General features: G+C 47.1%; 1 protein-coding gene across 7 annotated transcripts in view; it reads right to left on the bottom strand.

The window, feature by feature from the left end:
* Positions 1-170: 170 nt before the first annotated feature.
* NLRC5 (NLR family CARD domain containing 5) overlaps positions 171-19,358 on the bottom strand; it is a 51,747-nt gene continuing 32,559 nt past the window's right edge. For 6 of the 7 annotated variants that reach the window (XM_055819068.1, XM_027782179.2, XM_055819069.1 and 3 more), the window contains 19 exons: positions 18,837-18,902; positions 18,253-18,336; positions 18,093-18,176; positions 17,385-17,471; positions 16,850-16,930; positions 16,255-16,338; positions 15,792-15,875; positions 15,056-15,139; positions 14,311-14,394; positions 14,135-14,218; positions 13,349-13,432; positions 12,334-12,417; positions 11,395-11,478; positions 10,397-10,480; positions 9,333-9,416; positions 9,082-9,165; positions 6,451-6,534; positions 5,253-5,336; positions 171-4,117 (listed from right to left, as the gene is read on the bottom strand). In XM_055819068.1, coding sequence (XP_055675043.1) covers positions 4,033-4,117; positions 5,253-5,336; positions 6,451-6,534; positions 9,082-9,165; positions 9,333-9,416; positions 10,397-10,480; positions 11,395-11,478; positions 12,334-12,417; positions 13,349-13,432; positions 14,135-14,218; positions 14,311-14,394; positions 15,056-15,139; positions 15,792-15,875; positions 16,255-16,338; positions 16,850-16,930; positions 17,385-17,471; positions 18,093-18,176; positions 18,253-18,336; positions 18,837-18,902 — 1,579 coding nt within the window. In that variant the 3' untranslated portion in view covers positions 171-4,032. The remainder of the gene's footprint in view (positions 4,118-5,252; positions 5,337-6,450; positions 6,535-9,081; positions 9,166-9,332; positions 9,417-10,396; positions 10,481-11,394; positions 11,479-12,333; positions 12,418-13,348; positions 13,433-14,134; positions 14,219-14,310; positions 14,395-15,055; positions 15,140-15,791; positions 15,876-16,254; positions 16,339-16,849; positions 16,931-17,384; positions 17,472-18,092; positions 18,177-18,252; positions 18,337-18,836; positions 18,903-19,358) is intronic. The other variant, XM_055819070.1, reaches the window with a different exon arrangement.

Genomic DNA, 19,358 nt, shown 5'->3' with positions numbered 1-19,358 from the left:
GCGCCAGCACGCTTTCCCTTCCAGCTCGGTGCCACCATGGTTTGCACCCAACATACCATTAGCAACCTCACCTGACGCTTGGCAGATACATCATCAGGCGTCAGGGATATTTATATAGATGTTTTTGATATGGAGATAGGGTAATAAGACCGGAAACCTCCCTCTGAGGCTTCAGATTAAATAAACCGTCTTTATTTGAACAAAGCGCACGCAGCTCTGTTCATGCTTTTAAATTTAATCACAGGCAAAGTAAGCAAGTCCCATATTCCCCCCGGCCAGCTTTCCGCTCTCCTGCAGCCTGAGCTGTTAAAGGCAGAGGTGTTTGAAGGCACCAAGTCAGCTTTCGGCATCAGTGAGCCCCCCCCTCGCCAGCCCCACTGCCTTCCCGGCACCCCAGGAGCGGGGCTGGGGACGCACCATGGGCTCACAGCTCACAAACGCTCAGCACGGACAACACCACAGGCAACAGCCAGCTAAAAACTGAGCCTAGTGTCAGGAGCAACACCCTTCTTTCTGGGCAAACCCAGCCAAAAACCATCACAGGAAGGGACGTGGTTGTGTGTGAAAGAGGGATTCAGTAGGAGAAGTAAGGTCTGTCCCAGACCTGCCCTCCTACCTCTGTGCCCGTGGCTTAAAATGTCAATTTGGGGGGGAAAGGGAGAGGCAGACAGTATTTCATGAATACCAATGTGCCTGTTTTCTCTAGAATCAGTTTTTCCTGTGTTTTGTCTCCTGCCCAGCATGATGCCTCCAAGTCACAGCAGGTTCTGCGCTACCTGGAGCTGGTTTTAGCCGAGGGGAAACAGCCGGCTGCGTTTCCAGCCCTACAGAACAGCAGCCATCATCTGCAAAATCACGGCCCAGCCTGGCTCTGGCTGTTCCCTAGCACAAAATCCGGGCTCCTTCACTGCCCTCCAGCAGTTGTGTTTACTTACAGCAGTGTATTTCTTTCTAAAGATTCGGTCTCAGGGGGCAAAATCCCTTCTGTGTACGAAACCAGTACTGACTAGCTCAGACATTGTCTTCCCAGAAACTGCAGGCAGCCTGAAACAATAGGGGTGTGCGGAGCGTCCTGATACATTTCCATTTTTGGACCATGATAAATGCAAAATCTAATAGTAACAACTCTAAAAATGGCCCACGTTAATTACCTATTTGGGAATCAGTTTGGTGTTCAGCCATCATGCACAGCCCCCAACGGCCTCACATCTTCCTGCACGCCAGAAGATTCATTTAACCCCTCAAAATCGGTCAAAGCCTCCCGGTTCCCCTAGGAAACTTTCAGACACAAGCACAAGCTGGAAGACGGACATCAGCAGCACAATCAAAATGGGAAGCACGCTGGGGAAGGGTGGCCCAAAAGTCCTTGGCATTCGATGTAAGGAACAAACTAGGAACCGATTGTGTTGTCCTGTTTCACATACAACTCCATCCAAATCTCTGGGGTTTAAAAATGCAACCCACGCGCTCAAAATACAGCACAGAGCCCGGGTTTAGCCTAAATCGCTGGACGAGACCCCCGCTTCCCGTTTTTGGGGGTTTGCTGACACCTGGTGTTCAGGAAAAGATGCTTTGGCTTCCCGCAGCTCCCTTCCCTGGCCCGCTCTGGAATGATGGTCCCTCTCTGGTCAGATGTGTCTGGGAGCTAATCCTGAATCTAGGGAAGAACCCGAGAAATGCAGGCGTGCGTTTCGGTTTCCGAGGCACTCTTGAACACCTCAAGTCAGGAGAAGCGCTGCAGCGGTATTTGTGGCATGCCCTGTGGTACCACAAAGCTTCCTAACTTCGGGAGTTGGTGAAACTGCACGGAGGAACCTCAATCTCCTTTCAAATAGTGCGTTTCATTGCAAGGGGGAAACAACGGGGTGATTCAAACCCCGGAGCTCTCCCTGCAGTGGCTGTGCTGCCCAAGGCAGCTGTTCAGGGCTAGCACCCAAGACTGTGAAAATAAAACTGACCTGAAAAGTCAAGCACCCACCCGAGCAGCATTCTCATTTATTCAGCTAAAGCATCATCAAAACAGGAGGAAAAACAGTAAGCAAGGAGGCATGTTTCACACCACTAAAGGAGGAAAGTAAATTGTCGTGATACCTGAACACATGCAGATGCAGGAGTGGGGGGCAGCCGGAGTGGGGGGCAGCCGGAGGCAATACGATGGAGCTGAACAAAGATCAGTTTGACAGTGATATTTTCTGGTTTTCCCCCGGTACACAGGCCTGTGGTAACAGCAAGAGGCTTTGGCTGTGGTTGCCATCGGAGATGACAAAACAGCCATCAATCATTAAAAAGTGCATTAAATTAAATTCAAATGCATTAAAAAGTCCAATTCCAATACTTTCCTTCTTCAGACAGAGTAAAACTCAGCCTCTGTTATCTACCACATGCAGTACCCACGCTACCGGGCGGCTGGTGGAATTGAAGGTGGGGGTGGCAGTTTGACTTTGAGACAGTTGGAGGGAATGAGTTGTTAGTGGTTAATTCAAGCAACAAGCGCTCTGCATGCCCTGCTACACTCAGAGCAAAGCCTTCCCTTCAGCAAAGGACCTTCACAAAGGAAGCACCTCCTGGGCAATAAGCTCAGCAAAACTAGGGGAAAGGCAACGGTGGCCCAGGGAGATCGCGACCACCAACACGCCTGCCACTGACTCAGGAAACCCCCCAGACCCAAAAGAACTGGAGGCTGAGCATGCAAACTCAGTAACATGAAAAGCCAGAGAATTATTTGACAAACGGGAAACAGAGTACCAAGTAGTGAAGGAGCTGGGTGATCTGTAGCCAGTGAGGACTGATGTCTTTGCACGCTGAGCTGTATAAATAGTGTAACGTTTTGGCAATCGGGGAGCTAGGCACTTGTGGGTTACTGGCTTGCTCCCTGCTCTCTAAAATAAAAAAATATGGAATACCTGGCACTGCACACTGGGTAATGAACCTGCTTGGGGACAGCACTCAGTCTGACCAAAATGGTGTTCCAAACATGCAGGAAAAAATGAATTTTCAGCTCACAGCCTGGATCGAAACGGACCATTAGCTAATGCAAACTCTGTCCAACCTCCTGCATTTCCAAAAGAAGTTCTGGGAGACCCGGGCCCAAGAAGAGCCCAGCTGACAAAGATGTTCAGTTTGAAAACTGTGAAGAGCTAACGTTCAGCACATGGTCTCACTGGCTTTTGTGCCACACTCTTATGGGTGCTGGGAGGAATTACAACTGCAAACTGTATCTGAAAATACAGGATGGAAATAAAACCCCACAAAGGTCTTCAAAATCCCCACATGAAAACACTCAGTAGTAGAGAAAATACTCTCACACAGAATAGTCACAGCTTTCTTGCAAATTGTTTTACAACCTCAGTACTTTAAAGTTTCTCACTGGAATTTATGGTGATATCAGCCTTTCCATGTTATCACAGTATAAATACTGATCATTTTTGGTCAATGATTTGAAATTTCAAAAGTTCTGAAGTTTCTACTGAGAAACTGAGGCAATTCTGTATGAAAAGGAGCCTGCTATGAAGCACAAAACCCCCACATATTACCATTTTTGCCTAAAAAACACAGAGGCATTTCACACGCAGTTATACACAATTTTCAAACAACATGTCTGAGTGCATTTGTAACCACATCAGCAATTTACAATTTTGTAAATAATTTTACATCCTCTCCCGGAGGATGTACATTCTTTTATTGGAACACCCTGTAGGTGTTATAATCTTGATTAAAGACAATTAAATACTCTGCAGGCTTCCTGAATGCCTGAGCAGATGCATCTCATCTACTTGTGAGTTTCAGTGGGTTTGCACCAAGAACATTGCCTGCTCAGCAGCAATTCTTTACAGTCTTTTGCTTTTCTGTACAATAAAAGCTCACAAGAAACAAAACATCAGGAAGTGTTCACGCTTGGTTCAGTGCAGTGAAGGAAGACCTAACAGTTACAGTTCTTTAGTTATAGGAACTTTGATTTCCTGGGTTCTTCAGTGCAAATTTTGAGGGCAGTGGGAGATGGAGAGCAATTCCTTGTCAGGCAAGGGCTCTTCTTTACTGGTAGAAGGAGAAACACAGTCTTGGGTCTTGGCTTGTCAAATTCTCAGCGAGGCCCTTGGGCACCGGATTGTCCCACAGCCTACAATGACAGCAAACGTGTTACTGTAGGGCTTGGTATGGGGAGCGAGGAGGTGGCATGCGAGAGAGTGGAAGAGGCAGCTTTGGGGTTTTGTCAAAGTAGGTCCGACAGCGAGACAGGAGTGAGGTATGGCCACATCTCTGCAACACAGCAGCAACTCAGCAGCTGTCTGCTCACTGAGATGGACTCATTCATCCAGCCTGGGAGAAAGATTAGGGCTCTGAAAAGTCCTCAGGCCATGAGGATCTCAGAAAGTGGAGGAAGAACCACGTTCCACAAAAGCAACCTGATTTACATGGACACCCTTCTTCATCTACCTCATTTGGTGGAATCTACCCCAGAGCTGCCCATACTGAGCCTCTACCTTGTGAGGAAGAGTGCCCCAAGGAGTCAAAGGCACTGCGTGCTGTGCCCACCAATCTGAGCAAGCACACAGGGGGGGCCCAAGCTCCAGCCACGTCCAGAATCATTCCTCAGTGGCTCTTGGGCTGTTCTCGCTATTGGGAAAACGAGGGCCAGTTTTGGGCCAAAGAGACAAGTCAGGTAGGAGCAGATACCTGGCTCTGGGACCCGTGTTACCAGAAAGTTATCAGAGGCACTCTCAGAACAATGATTTTCAAATGAGTGAAGGATGAATGGATCTCTCCTACGAGAGGTTTCTAGTGGAGTTTGATAGGGTTTGGAGATGGAATGACAAAGAGTGAAAAAAAAAAATCAGGTGTCTAAGTACTTGCAAGATAAGAATCCCAGGACAGAGTGGGACAGGGCAGGAATTTATCTCAGAAGTGAAACCAGATGTAATGGGAGAAAAAAAAACAACAACTTACAGGAAAAGATGCAACAAACTTCCTGATGGGGCCATTATGCAACTGGGTCTTAATTTTTGCCTCATTTAAAGCCAGGAAGCTTTTCAACCCCTTTTTCCCAGGACTTTCTGAGGAGGTACAGCTGGCCTAGAAACACCTCAGCTGACTCAGCTTGTATCTGCATCCCCTGCAATGCCCTATCCCACGCCAGCTAAGCCAGCGCAGGAGGCTGACACGGGTCATGGATCATGTCTGTCCTAAGACTGGTCTACTCGACTTGCCCTTGCTGAGCCGATACCCGGCCACCGAGCCCCGTGACACCCGCTCACCTTACGAACTGAATTTCTGGGCACTTGGCAAGTTCTTCTGCAAGCTTCGTGGCCCCACAGGCACCAATGCGATTCTTCTCCAGACTGTTTTGAAAACAAAAAGAGAGTTTTAAAATCCAAAACCAAACCAAGAGTGGAAAATAGCTGAATAATCACTGGCTCCTCCTCCTGTCCCAAAAGAGCTACACTTCTGCACAGGCACAGCAATACCATACAAGTTACCCCAGCCTCATCTTTAACACTGTGGACCTATTTGTGCATGAAGTGTGTGTGCACTTTTCCCTATGGCCTCCTCCTAGCAACAGGACTTGTAAGCATGTCTCTTGCCCTTGGAGTACTGTAACAGATCCTACTGCAAGCTCGGTGCCAAAAATTGCTAGTTATGACTTCTTCTGCCTCAGACACAATCTTCTTGCTTGCACCTGTAAAACAGCCAGGCTCCGCTACGTGGTTTCCCTGTTCAAGACAAACAAAACTCAGTTCCTGACCCTGTGGCCCACAGACTAATATTTTCATATACCTGAAAGACAGAACACTCATACCACGAATTCCAAAGGGCCAAGGGGAGGAAAGCTCCATGGACAGTTCTTGAGCAGAAGATGACACTCTCTCCCATCAATAGTGCTGGGCTGTGCTGCCACCAGGCCAGCACATGAGCTGGTGACATCGACCCCAGCTGCTCCTGTCCCTGCAGTTCCAGCACAGGAGCTGCATCTGAGCTTCCTGTGAGCTCCTGTGGCTGAACACCCAGCATGTCCTGGGGACGGACCGCTTGCCCTGCTGCAGGTTTTCACAAAGGAAGGCTCTCTGAGCACAGTACCCACCTAGATCATCCCAGACACTGAAGAGACATAAAAGCTTGCAGGAAGCTGCGCAGCGGAGGTCATGAGGTGACAACAAGTCATGTTCTAGAAATACTAGTTTGTCTTCCCTACCTCAACCAGGCGGCCTCACAGACTAGCTTCTGCTTAGATACCTATGCTGCAAGCACCTTAAATAAAACAAGTGCTACTTTAATGCCTGGGTATCACCCAAGCAAGACTGGCCCTCGGTGCATGGAGCAGGCTAAGAAGTTAAACTGCAGAAGCCTGTCTGTCTGTTGTTCCTAATGTACGCCCACTTTTCAGAAGTCCGGTGGCTGAAGGCTCAATGACAGAAAAACAAGCCTTCCTGGGGTTTCTCTCAGGGCTGTACTCACTCTAACATCTTCAGCTTTTCCATCCCTGGAAGAGCACTGGCCAGCTCTTGGGCTCCTCCGTCTCCAAGGGCGTTCCAAGACAGTCTAAACCAGACAAGAAATCCCAACTGTGAGTCACTCGATAATCACAAGGGAAACAACAGCAGCATTGTGATACCACCACCCTCCTTTGATTAGCCTGTTAACAAGAGCCTATCACCCCCTTATCATGGAAGGTAAATATTCCCCTGCTTTACAAGTGTAATTTTGAGGAGTTTCCTCAGTTTCACCATGTATTTCCATGCATGGTAAAGCATCAGGGAGTGTCACCACAGAGCCTGAGGACTGTAGTTATCTCTGGAGTCCTGCAGGCCGAGGGAATGAGATGCAAAAGATGGAAGTGAATGCTGAGCACACAGCTTTATCCCAGGGCAACTCCTCCTTGTGCTGATGGTGTTGCTGCTACAGCTAAGGTGCCTCTCAGATCTGCTCTTAAAGGTGCCTTTTGACTCTGAGCTCTTTGGAAGGATAGCTTGCAGGGCTCTTGAAAGGCTAGAGTTTTCACTTTCTGATGTTTAGCAAGTGAGAAAATTCTTCAGATCCTTTCTTTGCTATGGCTGAACAGCCTGGCCTTTTCCCTCTCACCTGGAAAACAGAAACCTAACACAGTACCAGTCAGTGCTTCACTCGGCTGAATGACCCTGGGGCCATTCCTCTATGCAAGACTGGGGAACTCCAGAATTTCTGTATGGCATGTGGGAGCCAAAACAAAGGTAGGACAGGATCCAGCTCAAGAACTGGGGCTTTCCACCAAACAAGTTCACAGCCTGTTCTGGGAGTTCATGGGTATCTGCACATAGCTCACCATGCCACTCAGATTTCCCAATGACAGAACTCACTTGTGCCTCCATGGACACGACAAGATCCCTCCTTACACCACTATTACAGGAGAATCTGCCTATCTGTTAGTAATGAAGGAGTAGCACCTACCTGGTTAACTCGTCTTAGGGCCATGCTGCAAGCAACACACCTATGCACTGAATCTTGCTTTACTCATCCCATTACTCACTGGATTATTGCCATACCTCTCCTGGGTCTGGCAATAAAATCCTGGCTTTGACCTAATGCCCTGAGCCCTAAGAATCTGTTCTTCCCACACAAATACCTTCTGGGGTAGGGACAGGGAAGTCTGGTGGGCTTATAACCCATGGATCATTTTACTCAAGCCATCCATGAGGACTTCGCAGAACTGAGGCACGTAAGAGCAGCATGACCATCAAGTGCCACCCAGCTGGCCACAGCAGAGATGCCTAGAGAGCCTAGGTCTTGTAGATTGGCATCCTGATAGAAGAGTGATGTCAGCCTAGGAGGTCTGTGCCCTGCCAGCACCTCAGTCACTGTTAGCCTGCATTAAAGCTACTGGCAGCTCAGGATTGATGAGACCACTGTTGACACAGAAGGCTCGGACACAACTTATACGACCAATGTGATCAAGTTAGTGCCACTTCATTAAGGGATACACAGCAATTTATACTCTACAGATGCTATTAATAGGCTCACACCAATTTATATCCCCAGCTAAAAATACACACTCAACGCAGCCTTTGTTATGTAAAAGGTGACAGGTTAAACTACTTGTTCACACGCTTCCATCTCCCCTACGATTGGTCCCGGTGTGGTGCCCACACGCTGCTCCCCCCTTGTGCAGGCATCCTGCTTTTTCTCATCTTTCTGTCCAACTCTCTTATCTCTCTGCAAATACACAGTTTCTTTCTCTCCCTTGGCCTTGCATATGTCCTTCACAACACCTGCAGCCTGTTACAGCTCTGGCCTGCTATTACAACAAAGTTACTTGGTCTGGATTGCTCATAATATGTCCATTGTCTTCCAGCCACTCCACAGACCACTACTGACCCTGAGGGATCCTGTGTACTAGAATTAAATTTAAGGTACCTCTAGTGCAATGGGGCAAATTGCACGAGAGCAATTTGCTTTTAAACCAACATGAGCTTGAGCAGGTTCCCAGCAGACTCTTTGCTGGGGTTCTCTTGGGCAGATGAACATGTCAGAATGTAGTTAGCCCATCTATGCTTCTTATTGAAAACATGTTAAACATCCAAGCATCAGAGCAACCCCCTTTATTCCAGTGTGGAGAGCAAGATTGCAGCTGGCGGTCCACCCTGTTCGGCTACAGGCTGAATTCACTTTGCCTCAAGCTCGAAATTCAGCCTCTACAATCGCACAGAGAAGCTCCTGCCCTTCCCTGAGAGCCAGCTGTGGCCACCTTTTTAAAAAAATGGAGATAAGACCTGGACCATGGAGAACAAGATGGGGAATTGCCCTGCCTTGCAAAGCAGATGCTAAAAGACCAAAGATAACAGGCAGAGTTTGAAGATGAGTGTTTCCCCCCATATTCTGTTCAGCTCTTCACATTCAGCTTCCAGTAAGTTGTTAGTTATACAAGGAAACTTTTGGCAGTGAATTTCATCAGTTGGTAAATTACTATTAGATTTATCACTAAAAAGTACTTAGGGGTAAGTATCAGTAAGTTTTTAGCAGGATCACAAGCCTAGTGCAGTTGAAAATAGGAGCAGACATTAAAGCAAGAGTGACACGTGTGTCGAAGGGTGTCCTCATCCATTCCACACTCACATTATCTCCTCCACGGAAGGGCACTGTTGGAAGCCGTGAGAAAGTGATTTTGAAGCATCATCCGTGATTCCACAGAGTTTCAGACTGAAGCAGAGAGGAGAGAAAAAACAGAGGGCACAATGTGCTGATATCAGAACTGGTGGGAAATAGAGCACCAGCACCAGCACTGTCTGCTGCCCTCCTGCCCTGGCAATGCTACGAACAAAGCCAGCCATGCTCTGCCCAGCAGCCTTCGGTGCCCTGGTACTCACTCAATCCTCCGGAGGTGTTCAAAGCATGGCAGCCCCTTGGACAGGGCATGGATGCTTCCTTCCCCAAGGTCATTTTCTGATAAACTGCAAGAGTAATGGGAAAACTTTGAGTGGCCACATAAAAAGCAGGTACAGTCAAAGAAAAGCCAACACCGAGATGTAACTATGTGAATTAGCAAGACAATAACTAGTACCCAGACTAAGTGAGGACTCTGGACAGTAGGGACAAGCCAGATTGGCACGTGGCAACCCAGGGTCAATTCCCTGCTTGGTAAAATGGGAACAGCCCTGCTCTAACTCACAACATAAGTCCCTTCAGCAGTGAATTGCCTACAGATGGTAACATAGGGTTATACCAGTGGCTAAGATGAACAGACCTGCAGCATATCGTGTATTGCACATGAAACTGGAAATAAGAAATTATACTGGAGTCAATGACTGGTGTGACTTGAGAGGAAATGACGATAAGGAAGAGTGGGAAGAGGACATGGGTCTCAAAGACTCAGTGGGCAGCAGTAACTGCCTTCCAGCCTTTACCAGGGTGTGCTGCTCTGTTCTCATCTACCAGCAAACGCAATCCATGGCAATACCTCTCTTACTCTGACATACCTCACACCTGAATTACCAACACCCTAATCCAACTTGTTATTTAACAATAAACATGTAACAAAGAATGGTGGCATCAAGGATGCAGCAGGAAGAGTTAGTTCACATTGCCTCCACCCTTCCAGTTCCACAGTCAGGAATTCTATCACCCCCCAGGTTGCTGCATACAGCAGTTCAAAGGTAAGCCCAGCAAACAGCACTGGCAGACAAGGTTGAACATCTAAAGTGACTTAAGCTGCTCTGCAGGCTGGGTGCAGCAGTGACCTTCAGAGAGCATCTCCTCTCATCCTAGGGAAGGTGTCTAGGATGGGTGGAGGGATCGCCCTCTGCAGAGTCACCCTGAGCATGGGAAGAGCCTACAGGACAGCCTCAGGCCTCTGAGCTGAAATGATTTCCACCCGCAGAGTTACCAGTCCACATATCTGGCACCGTCCCAAGCGCACCTGCCATGGCCTTACCTTATCTCTTCAAGCAACCCACATGCCACCAGGGCTCTGGCCAGCTCCATCCCTCCTGCTGGCCCAATGTTATTGTTCTGCAAACTAACAAAAGAAACATAAGCATTGGAAGATTATTTTAGAATGAAGCCGTAACAAAAGCTCCATTTAACTTGCCAAGAAGATAACTGCTACTTCTTTTGAACCAGTGCCCAGTGCTAGTAATAACCTGGGAACCTTGTGGATTAGTCTAAACAAAGGGGCCTGGAAAACAGGGAGGCAACAGTGGGGGGCCAGCAACATGGCCAGCACATCACATAGCTCCTGTTGCTGTCAGCTGCGCTTGGCCCTAAGGACATGTAAGTTCAGTGAATTTGCCCATGCTCACAAGGAAGGAGCACAGTCAGCCAGTCGTTGAAAAGCAAAGGCTGCATAGTACCACCAATACCTTAGGCACAGGCTGCAAAACACACCACCAGGCTAACTGAGCTCAACGAGCTCTTCTAGCTCACCAATTTCTTGCTTTGCTACTGTAAAACAGTATGAGAAAGACCTACATTGTAGACCCCTGGAAAGACTCCCATAAAAGGTTTAAAAATATAACACCACTGAGTTCATGGGGAAAAAAGAATCAGAGGTGCTTGCACAAAACAGTGAGGGACCACAAAAGGTGCTCATATTTATGCTTACATTACTCAAGAATGAGAGGACAGCCAGAGGCATCAGAAGCTAACAAACTCAAAACCAGTTTTAAGGGTTATTTTACAATTATTTTACAATTATACAATACCTGGTTCATCTCTAAAGTTAATGCTGCCAGAGATTATGCAAGAATAGTTAATGTGACTTGATGCAGCAGAGTAATTGCGGAGGGCTTCCCAATCCTGAGACACTTAAAATAATGTCTAAACAAGAGACCAGTGCACTACTGCAGTCTATGCTTTTCCCCATGCCTTCTTTCAACCATTCCACATATTCCCAGAATATCCAGCTTTCCTGGGGCAGAAGATGACACTTACTGCAGAATCTTCAGGTTGGTCATGTGAGGCAGACAGAGGGCAAGTTTCATTACCGTCCCGTCTCCAAAACCATTCCTTGATAGTCTGGAAGAAGTAGAAATAAAGTATTATTGGCAATGAACTACAGAGCCTCATTCCTCACCTGTGTCACCCACACGTGTACAGGACCCCCATTCCTCACCCACACGTGCACGGGACTATGCTGAAAGGAGCTCATGTCCATGATTCAAAGGACACTGAGGGTGGGAGGAAAGAAAACAAGGTTTTGTAATCCTGCAGCAGAAGTTAAACATGGAAGTAAAACTAACTTGTACTTCTCAGGAGCATGCTGATGTCCCTTTCTGACTGAATTGTCCTGAGCTGGGATTAAACTGAAACTGCATTTTTAAATATGTTCCCTTAGTCCAGTACACTGTAACCTGAAGGTTAAATGAACAGCTCCAGATTTTAACTGTAACTTTTTCTCATTTGTTGTTTTTCAAATTTTATTTATTTAATACGGCAGGGCACGTACGTTCTATGAAGTGGTCTGGAATGGAATGACTGATTATACATCTGGCCGAGTAAAGCCTCTATCTGTGATCTTCCCTTCGTTTTTGCAGCTATATAGATCAATGGTGATTTCTTCAGCAACACAGGCACTGCGCAGCCCCTGTGCCCATGACACTGCCATGAAACTGCAGGTTCAGTTCTTCCCTACTAATGCGGTCTGTACGGTTCTGGGGAATCTCTGAGAGATTCCAGTGAACATCTAATCCCTAAGTGTCCCACATCCAGCACCACACATTCCTATCCCATGTAGCTGTGAGGGGTTACCCTGCTCTCATAAGAATCAGTGGTAAAACTGATCGTGGCTTTACTGGAGCCATATTAGATTTAGTTTCTGTGCCTTGATTTTTGCCCAGCTTCCTGAAAGGACATTGGAAATGACACACTTACAGTAACTCCTCGATGTGTTTGCAATAGGCAAAAGCTTCCATCAGCTTTTTCCCTCCAGCAGGACTAGGACTGTTCCCTGAAAGGCTAAAATAAGCATGAAAGATTCTCAGTGACTGAACAAGAACCAGAATGTGCCAGGTTAAGATATTACCCTATTTGCTTGGTGTGATGGGAGACTTGGGTCACTGCAGTGACGGACTGCATGGGGCTGCAATGGTGTGTCCAGAGGCACAGGTGTCTGGAAAACGACCTGGGGATTTGTAGTGTGGTTTTGTCAAGTGCTGTCACTCCTGTCCCTGCAGGTACTGGGGGAAAGGAGAAGTTTCCCCTCTCCCAGACACAACTGGGAAGTTCCTTTCCTTGTTCGAGTCATTTAATTTCAAAAAATTACAAAGCATACCCCAGAGTTGAGCCTAACAAACAGCCTGGATGCTCTGATTTCTGTTCCCTTGGAGAAAGGACAGTTTGAATCCATGTCTCCGAGAGACAGCCTTGTCTAAAGACTGCATCCTTGCTTTGACAAATTCTCAATTTCACCTCTACTTCTGCTAGTAAAAGAAAGCAGTGTAGCAACGCTGGGTGCCGCCACAGTGGGAACCCTACACAGCCCGAGGAAAGGCACTGTGTGGATATGAGATGTGTATGATTTCCCCACAAGCTTGCAGATTTACTTTCCAGGACACAACTGAGCCAGAGACCTCTCCATTCAAACAGCTACTGACAGCTGGCACATGCCCACCGCTGTCTCTGGGGGTGACTGCATGAGGACATGGCCATAACCTTCACTCTTTGCCCTGGCAGAAGAAGTCATTGCCAGTCCCAGATGTAGGTGGGGGTGGCAGAGGAGGGAACACCTTCCATTGGTTCAGTAAATTTTGAATCAGGGTTTCGCGACATAGAAAACACTGGAAGGCAGGATGTTGTATAAATGAAGGCAGCACAGGGCTTCCCACACAGGGTTCCTCACCAACTGGGGCCATAACTGAAATGCTGCAAACAAAACAGAGGGACTCACTCGACTCTCTTCAGGTTTTGCTTTTCCATCAAGACAGCAGCTAGATTTATCAGGCCTGGATCTCCAATCTTGTTGTGGCTTAAACTTTAAAGAAGAAAGGCAGGCTGTTGTAAAGGAAAATGCTAAGTGCCAGACAAAGTACAAGATCTTCTATAATATCTCCCATCTGCTGGATGACACCTCTCATCTTGGCAGCAGAATCAAATCGCTGCTTCTTTCAACTATCTCGTGAAATACTAATAGCTGTTAATGAGGCATTATAAAAAAATTGCAAAGAACAATCAAAATCAGTGGATCTTGTAAATGGATGGGCAATTACTTCAGCCAGAACACCAAGACAGGCAACAGGTGGTTATTATTTTCCAAATTACTACAGTGGAGAATGGACAGCATCTGGCTGGCGAAAGAGGAAAAAAAGGCAAAGCGAGCCTGGGGTTGACTCAGGATTCAGATCTTTTCAGAGTGGGGAAGTGCTGGGTCTGAGGCTTTCCCAGGAAAGAAGGGGGCCTCTGGCCCTGTTTTGGATTTGAGATTCCAGAGATTTAAACCCAGAGGCTGTTTAATCCATTTTCTACGTGACTGCATAGAGTGGGGTTAGACCAAATTCTCCTCTTCTGAACATCGAGTTCTGGTTTCCTTGAGCCTAAGGTACCTTATACACAAGTATCCTGCAACCTCCCTGCTTTTGTTACAACATTGTATATAAGCACATTGGGGTCTCTCCAAATGTTGGCACTAGTGGTCACCTCTCTGCTGGTGAAAGTCTGCAAGAAAGAAGGAACTTACTTGATTTCCTCCATGTAGTGCATATTCCTCAAAGCTTCTGTGAGTCTGGAGCAGCCATCATCACCAATACTGTTATGGTTCAAGCTGGAAACAACATCACCAGGAAAATGAACATTAAGCTCCTGTTATTCAGTATCACAACCCAGGCTAGAGGCAAGCTGCAGTCACATACTTACATAAGCTTTTTCAGAAATGGCATTCCATGAAGTCCCAGCGCAAGCTTAGAAATGGCAGCACTGCTGAGTTTCATGTAGCCCAGGCTGAAAGATGAAATAACACAGGAACAACTAACTACCCACGGGCAGAGGAGAGCAGAACAAGGGTGGAAGAGAAGTGGGAGTGTATTCTAGTCCCTGTGAATAGTTATCAGTTTTGCTCTCTAATGTAATTCTACTCAGCATGTTTGGATCCTGATAAAATACCAAGAGAATCCCAAACCTCTGGAGCAGGAACCCAGCCCTGCATGGAGCAAGGTGCCACTGTGACCACAAGATGGCAAAGCTCTCACAACAATGACACACATGCTCCAGAGGCACTTCATAACAGAAGGATGTAGGTGCCTGGAAAAGCCACCTGAGTGCAGGCCACCAGATCACCCTCCAGGACTGAAATGCTGGCTTTGGGACTGCTGCACAGGAAACACTGCCTCCAAGCTGGGACAAAATCCATGCAAAAAACACTACCAAAACACTTGATTTTTCCACTGGACACTCCCTGCCAGACTACTGATCTCCCTTTATCTCTCTCACTCATTGTTCACTGCAAACAAAAAGGAATTGTTTCTTCTTTCCTCTCTGAAGTCCTCCAGCCACCAGCAAAACTACATCTGTTCACAGTACAGGCAGAAGAGAGGCTGCAGTTTAAGTAAAGCTTCTAGAAAGACCCGGCAGACTCTGGACAGTTCAATAACACTACACTCACTTGAGCTCTTCAATGGCCTGGCAGTTCTGCAAGCCCATGATCAAGTAATCAATTCCAGTTGGTGTAATGCTGCTAGAGGTCAGCCTGCAAAACAGCAAGGGTCAAGTAAGAAGGTCCGGTCTCAGCACACTGAGAAAGAGGAGTTTACTTGACTGACAGGCCAGCTGCCCCATCCCAAACCCCAGCCAGCACAGGCATCGGGGACCAGTAAGTTTGAAGATATTTCCACACCTCCCATGTACAGGACTATGAGGACTAGGTAGTTCAGAAATGTTCACATGTACATGAACCAAGCAGCACAGTCTCTGCCTAGGCCAGCCATCCCTCAGCATTTCTCAGCAGAGATGCCCTTTCTAAGCCTGCCTCTCGCTTACAGGCCGTTAAGAGGGCTGTGAAAAGCACCAAATGCTATTCAATACCGGGAGAAGCCCTCTTACACAGCAGGGTGGCATAAAGCTACCTACAATGTAAGCAACAGCCAAGGTCTCAGTCTCAAATTGCTTTCACTCCAAAAAAGGGGAGAGGAAAAAACCTCTAGACATGCACAATGGTGCCCCTACAACCACTTTTAGCGTGAATTGTAGAGAGCTGTTGAGTTTGCAACATAGACACAGCTCAGGAGAGGTCACAGAGCTCACGGCCATATTCCAGACAGCGTGTTTCAGAGAGGATCGGGGTGAGGCACAGAGCGGAGCAAACGATAAAGATGTGGAAAGGACCATAGACGGGGACATACCCAAACCTCTTCAGCTCTGGAAGAGGTAGCAAAATCCTGACTAGCATTTCTGCTTCATCGTTGTGGAGCTCAACATGAGACCATCTGCAAGAACAACAGACCTGGGTTATGTCCACTGATGACTAAAGGTTTGTACCAAGCCCACAACTAAAGCACACCAGTACTGGGACATCAAAGAAGTGTCACAACATTGATACTTGGCAAGGTCCTATGGGACCTCCCAGTCACGATAAGAGAGTATGGGTTATCTGGGCGCAGGGGAGAGATTTAGATGCCTTCAAAGGATAGCCCAGGAAGCCACTAGGTCTATGTGTCTTTTCTATTTTCCATCCAAACACTCTAAGTAGGGGACCCAGAGTGCAGGGACTGGGACCTTGCCCTGTCCTGCTGTGTGCTCTCTTGCAAACACAAGGACAAGCTACTCCCCTCCCCAAAAAATCCTCTACAATGCCTGGCAACTCACCTCAATTCCTGAAGCTGAGCACATTTTTCGCAAACTCTTCGGTAGAAGCAAGCGTGCTTGATTTCTGGCTCGTACAGATTCAATCTGCAGGATACAAATACACAACACAACTGCCAGTTACCAGCAGATGGTCGCTGCAGCATCTGGTGCCCCTTAGGGCCAGGGTTAGGAACAGATCACAGCTTTGCAAATGCCCACCCTGGGGTCTCCTGCCATGTTCCACCTACACCACAGAGTCCAGTGTAGAGAAACAACCCTTCGCCAACTGCACAAACCAGCTGCTGCCTTCTTCAGCCACACAAAGGGAATAAGACACTAATGCTGTTCTCCCTGTACACGTTCATATCTCCTGAGTGCTCCTGGTCCTGTGGGGGAGGCTGGTAGATTTTTTACCTCATGCAGGTCCAGTATAGGCCTGAAGAAGGGTGGCCTGAAAGACACATGCACGTGAATAAGGTTCCTTCCACATGTGGGGCACAGAGGCACTCAGAGACTGAACCTATGGAGACCAGAGCCCCAGACACTCAAGATATTTTTCACCCCACGGCCAGTTTCAGAACAAGCAGAAAATCATGACAAATAGTCACTTTCTCACCTGCTAACGACTGATTCCACCTTCTCCGGGCAGTGTGGGAACCTTACGCCTAGCTGGAAGAGGGTTTTATCTTTACATATCCTGGAAAGGCGGAGCACCAGAAAACATCATAAGCCTGTGAACTCTTGAGGGAGAGCAAATGCCATTTTTCATAAGAAAAATCAGGAGGACTGGATGGGGCAGGACTATGCTGGTGCACAAATCCTAACCAACCATCTCTGAAGAGGTTTGCAATGTTTAAACCAGTTCCAAAGCCAACCTAGTCTGGGCATCCCTTTCTCCCAAGGGAGACCAGGAACATGGTCTCCCTTCCACTAAACCTTCAGAAGTGTGCAACCACACACCTAATCACTTCTCTGTGCCAGACATTCGGGTCAAACTTGCTGCAAGGTGGCTAATGGCTTACAAATGCACTGGAGACAGTGAATAAAGAACAGAAGATCGAGTTAAAGTGCTGGCTTGAATAGCATTCCCTTTAAAGTATCGAGCTAAAAGAAAATATCTGAAAGATACCAGAACTTGAGGTGCTACTTACGTGATCTCAGTAATGTTTCCACAGGCCTGCACAGCCAGCTCAAGAAGGTTCATGACACTTTCTTCACACACCCATGGCTCTTCTATGCTGCAAAGCAGAATACAGGCAGCTCTGCTTTACTCACAAGCACAGATCCATCTCTGCCTCTGCAAGCTGAGGGCGCAGCACTCTAATATTCATGGAAAAGCTGCTTTGCTCATCACAATAATGTCTACATAGGAAACAGGATGCAAACTGGGAACAAACAAAGAAGCAGCTTCCCTGCAGAGGACACCAGCATCAGCTTCCCTTCTGCCCACCTACCACTGACAGCAATAAGAGGGAGCCTGCCCTTTGTGCTCTAATGCAACACATTCTGGGAGAAGCAAAGAATTTGTTACCCAGGCAAACTGTGGGATGCTCTGGCAAGACCTCGGGTGAGGACACAGTAGGAATGTGTTCCCCAGAACTAGCAACCTTCTTTGTAAAGGCAGGTAGAGGTCTACAGAGACAGCACAGTTTATGGCCACAGCTTTACATGATGCTTAGTAGGAATCAAGGAGATAAAGCCAAAATACCAATAACTCAGAGTCATCCACGGGGATTTCTCAGGCCAGTGCTACCTATCTTTGGAAGAAGCACAGTTCACTTTTGGTTTTGATGAAAGGAGATCCTAGGTGATCAGACCAGCCCCACATCAGTATCTAAAACAGCACAGTAACACAGTACCTGATTTTCAGAGGATGCAGATTTTTCCTCAGTGAAAGCAAAAGCCTTTCTGCAGCTTGGACTGTCACGTTGTTATTTGAGGATCTAGAACCAAAGGTCATTGTAATGAAAGGCTTACTAATGAGCCCACTCAAATGGGTCCAAGCAGCCACTAACTTACATGTACTCTGTCAGACCAGTGCACTTTTCCAGAAGCAAGCACAACTTTTCCAAATGCTCTGGCTGAAAGTTGCACTCTGCGAGTCTGAAAGGATGCAAGAGAGAGAACAGTCTTAGTTCCTTACAAACAGTTCAGGCTTTCTGACCCAGAAATCTCAGGCATCACCACCTTTCCCCACAGAGAAAGCAGGATTGCAGCAAAACAAATGCCTTGCACGGCTTTCAAAAAAGATTGTGGCAACACTTCAAAAGCATCTGTTGAGATTTTCTGATACAGCATGTGTGTATGCTAATGGTGTGGCTTTTTGTGGCACCCTGTCTTGTGACAGGGACTGTGAGCTCATGTACAGGTTCCAAAGTGAGGAACAGTCAGTGTGGGATCAGTGAGAGAAAAGGGATGTGGGATCCTCTGTGATGTGAGAAAGCTCTTCTCAAAATGTGAATCAAAGGAAATGTATCATCTATTCGTGTAAAATACCACCACATCAGGAGCTAGGGACTACAAGAGGTTTTGTCTGCCTTATCCCTAGAAAAAGGACATGGCCTTTGTCAAAGAAAATATACAAAAAAAATCTGTACTGTTACCTCAAAATCTTTCTTGGGTCATCTCTGCTTGTCAACTTGATGATTAAAGTTGCTTTGGAGCACAAACTGCACAGAGAAGACACAAGTGTAAGATCTGGAGGGAAATTCAAACTATTTCTCCCGGTGCTCAGAACTTAATGAGACATCAAATTGCACAAGCAACACAGTGCAGCAGTGACACAGGTACTTAACCCAGCTCACCTCCCCCTACCAGCCCAGGAAAATGCTTCAATAAGGTTTTGCTAATGCTAAATTAGCATAAAGCAGCACCGGTGGTTGGAGAAGCAATCCTGATCTGATCTGCTTTTGTCTGCCTCCTCCTGTCCCTGCACTCTCTGCCAAGCCATGGGGAGAGCTAAAACAGGAGACGGATCTGCTCTAAAATAGCCCAGCCAAAAGATTCAGCACTCACATTTAACTGCAGGAATGAATGGAAATGACCTGGCTAAATTTGATTCATGACAGACCAGCTGGTCTACATGAACATAAACATTGATAAGGGCAGATGTGCAGTGCGGCCCA

Source organism: Falco peregrinus, chromosome 14, assembly GCF_023634155.1.
Source record: "Falco peregrinus isolate bFalPer1 chromosome 14, bFalPer1.pri, whole genome shotgun sequence".
Lineage (NCBI taxonomy): Eukaryota > Metazoa > Chordata > Aves > Falconiformes > Falconidae > Falco > Falco peregrinus.
The sequence above is the reverse complement of the archived record's forward strand: the minus strand, read 5'-3'. Positions and strand labels throughout refer to the sequence as shown.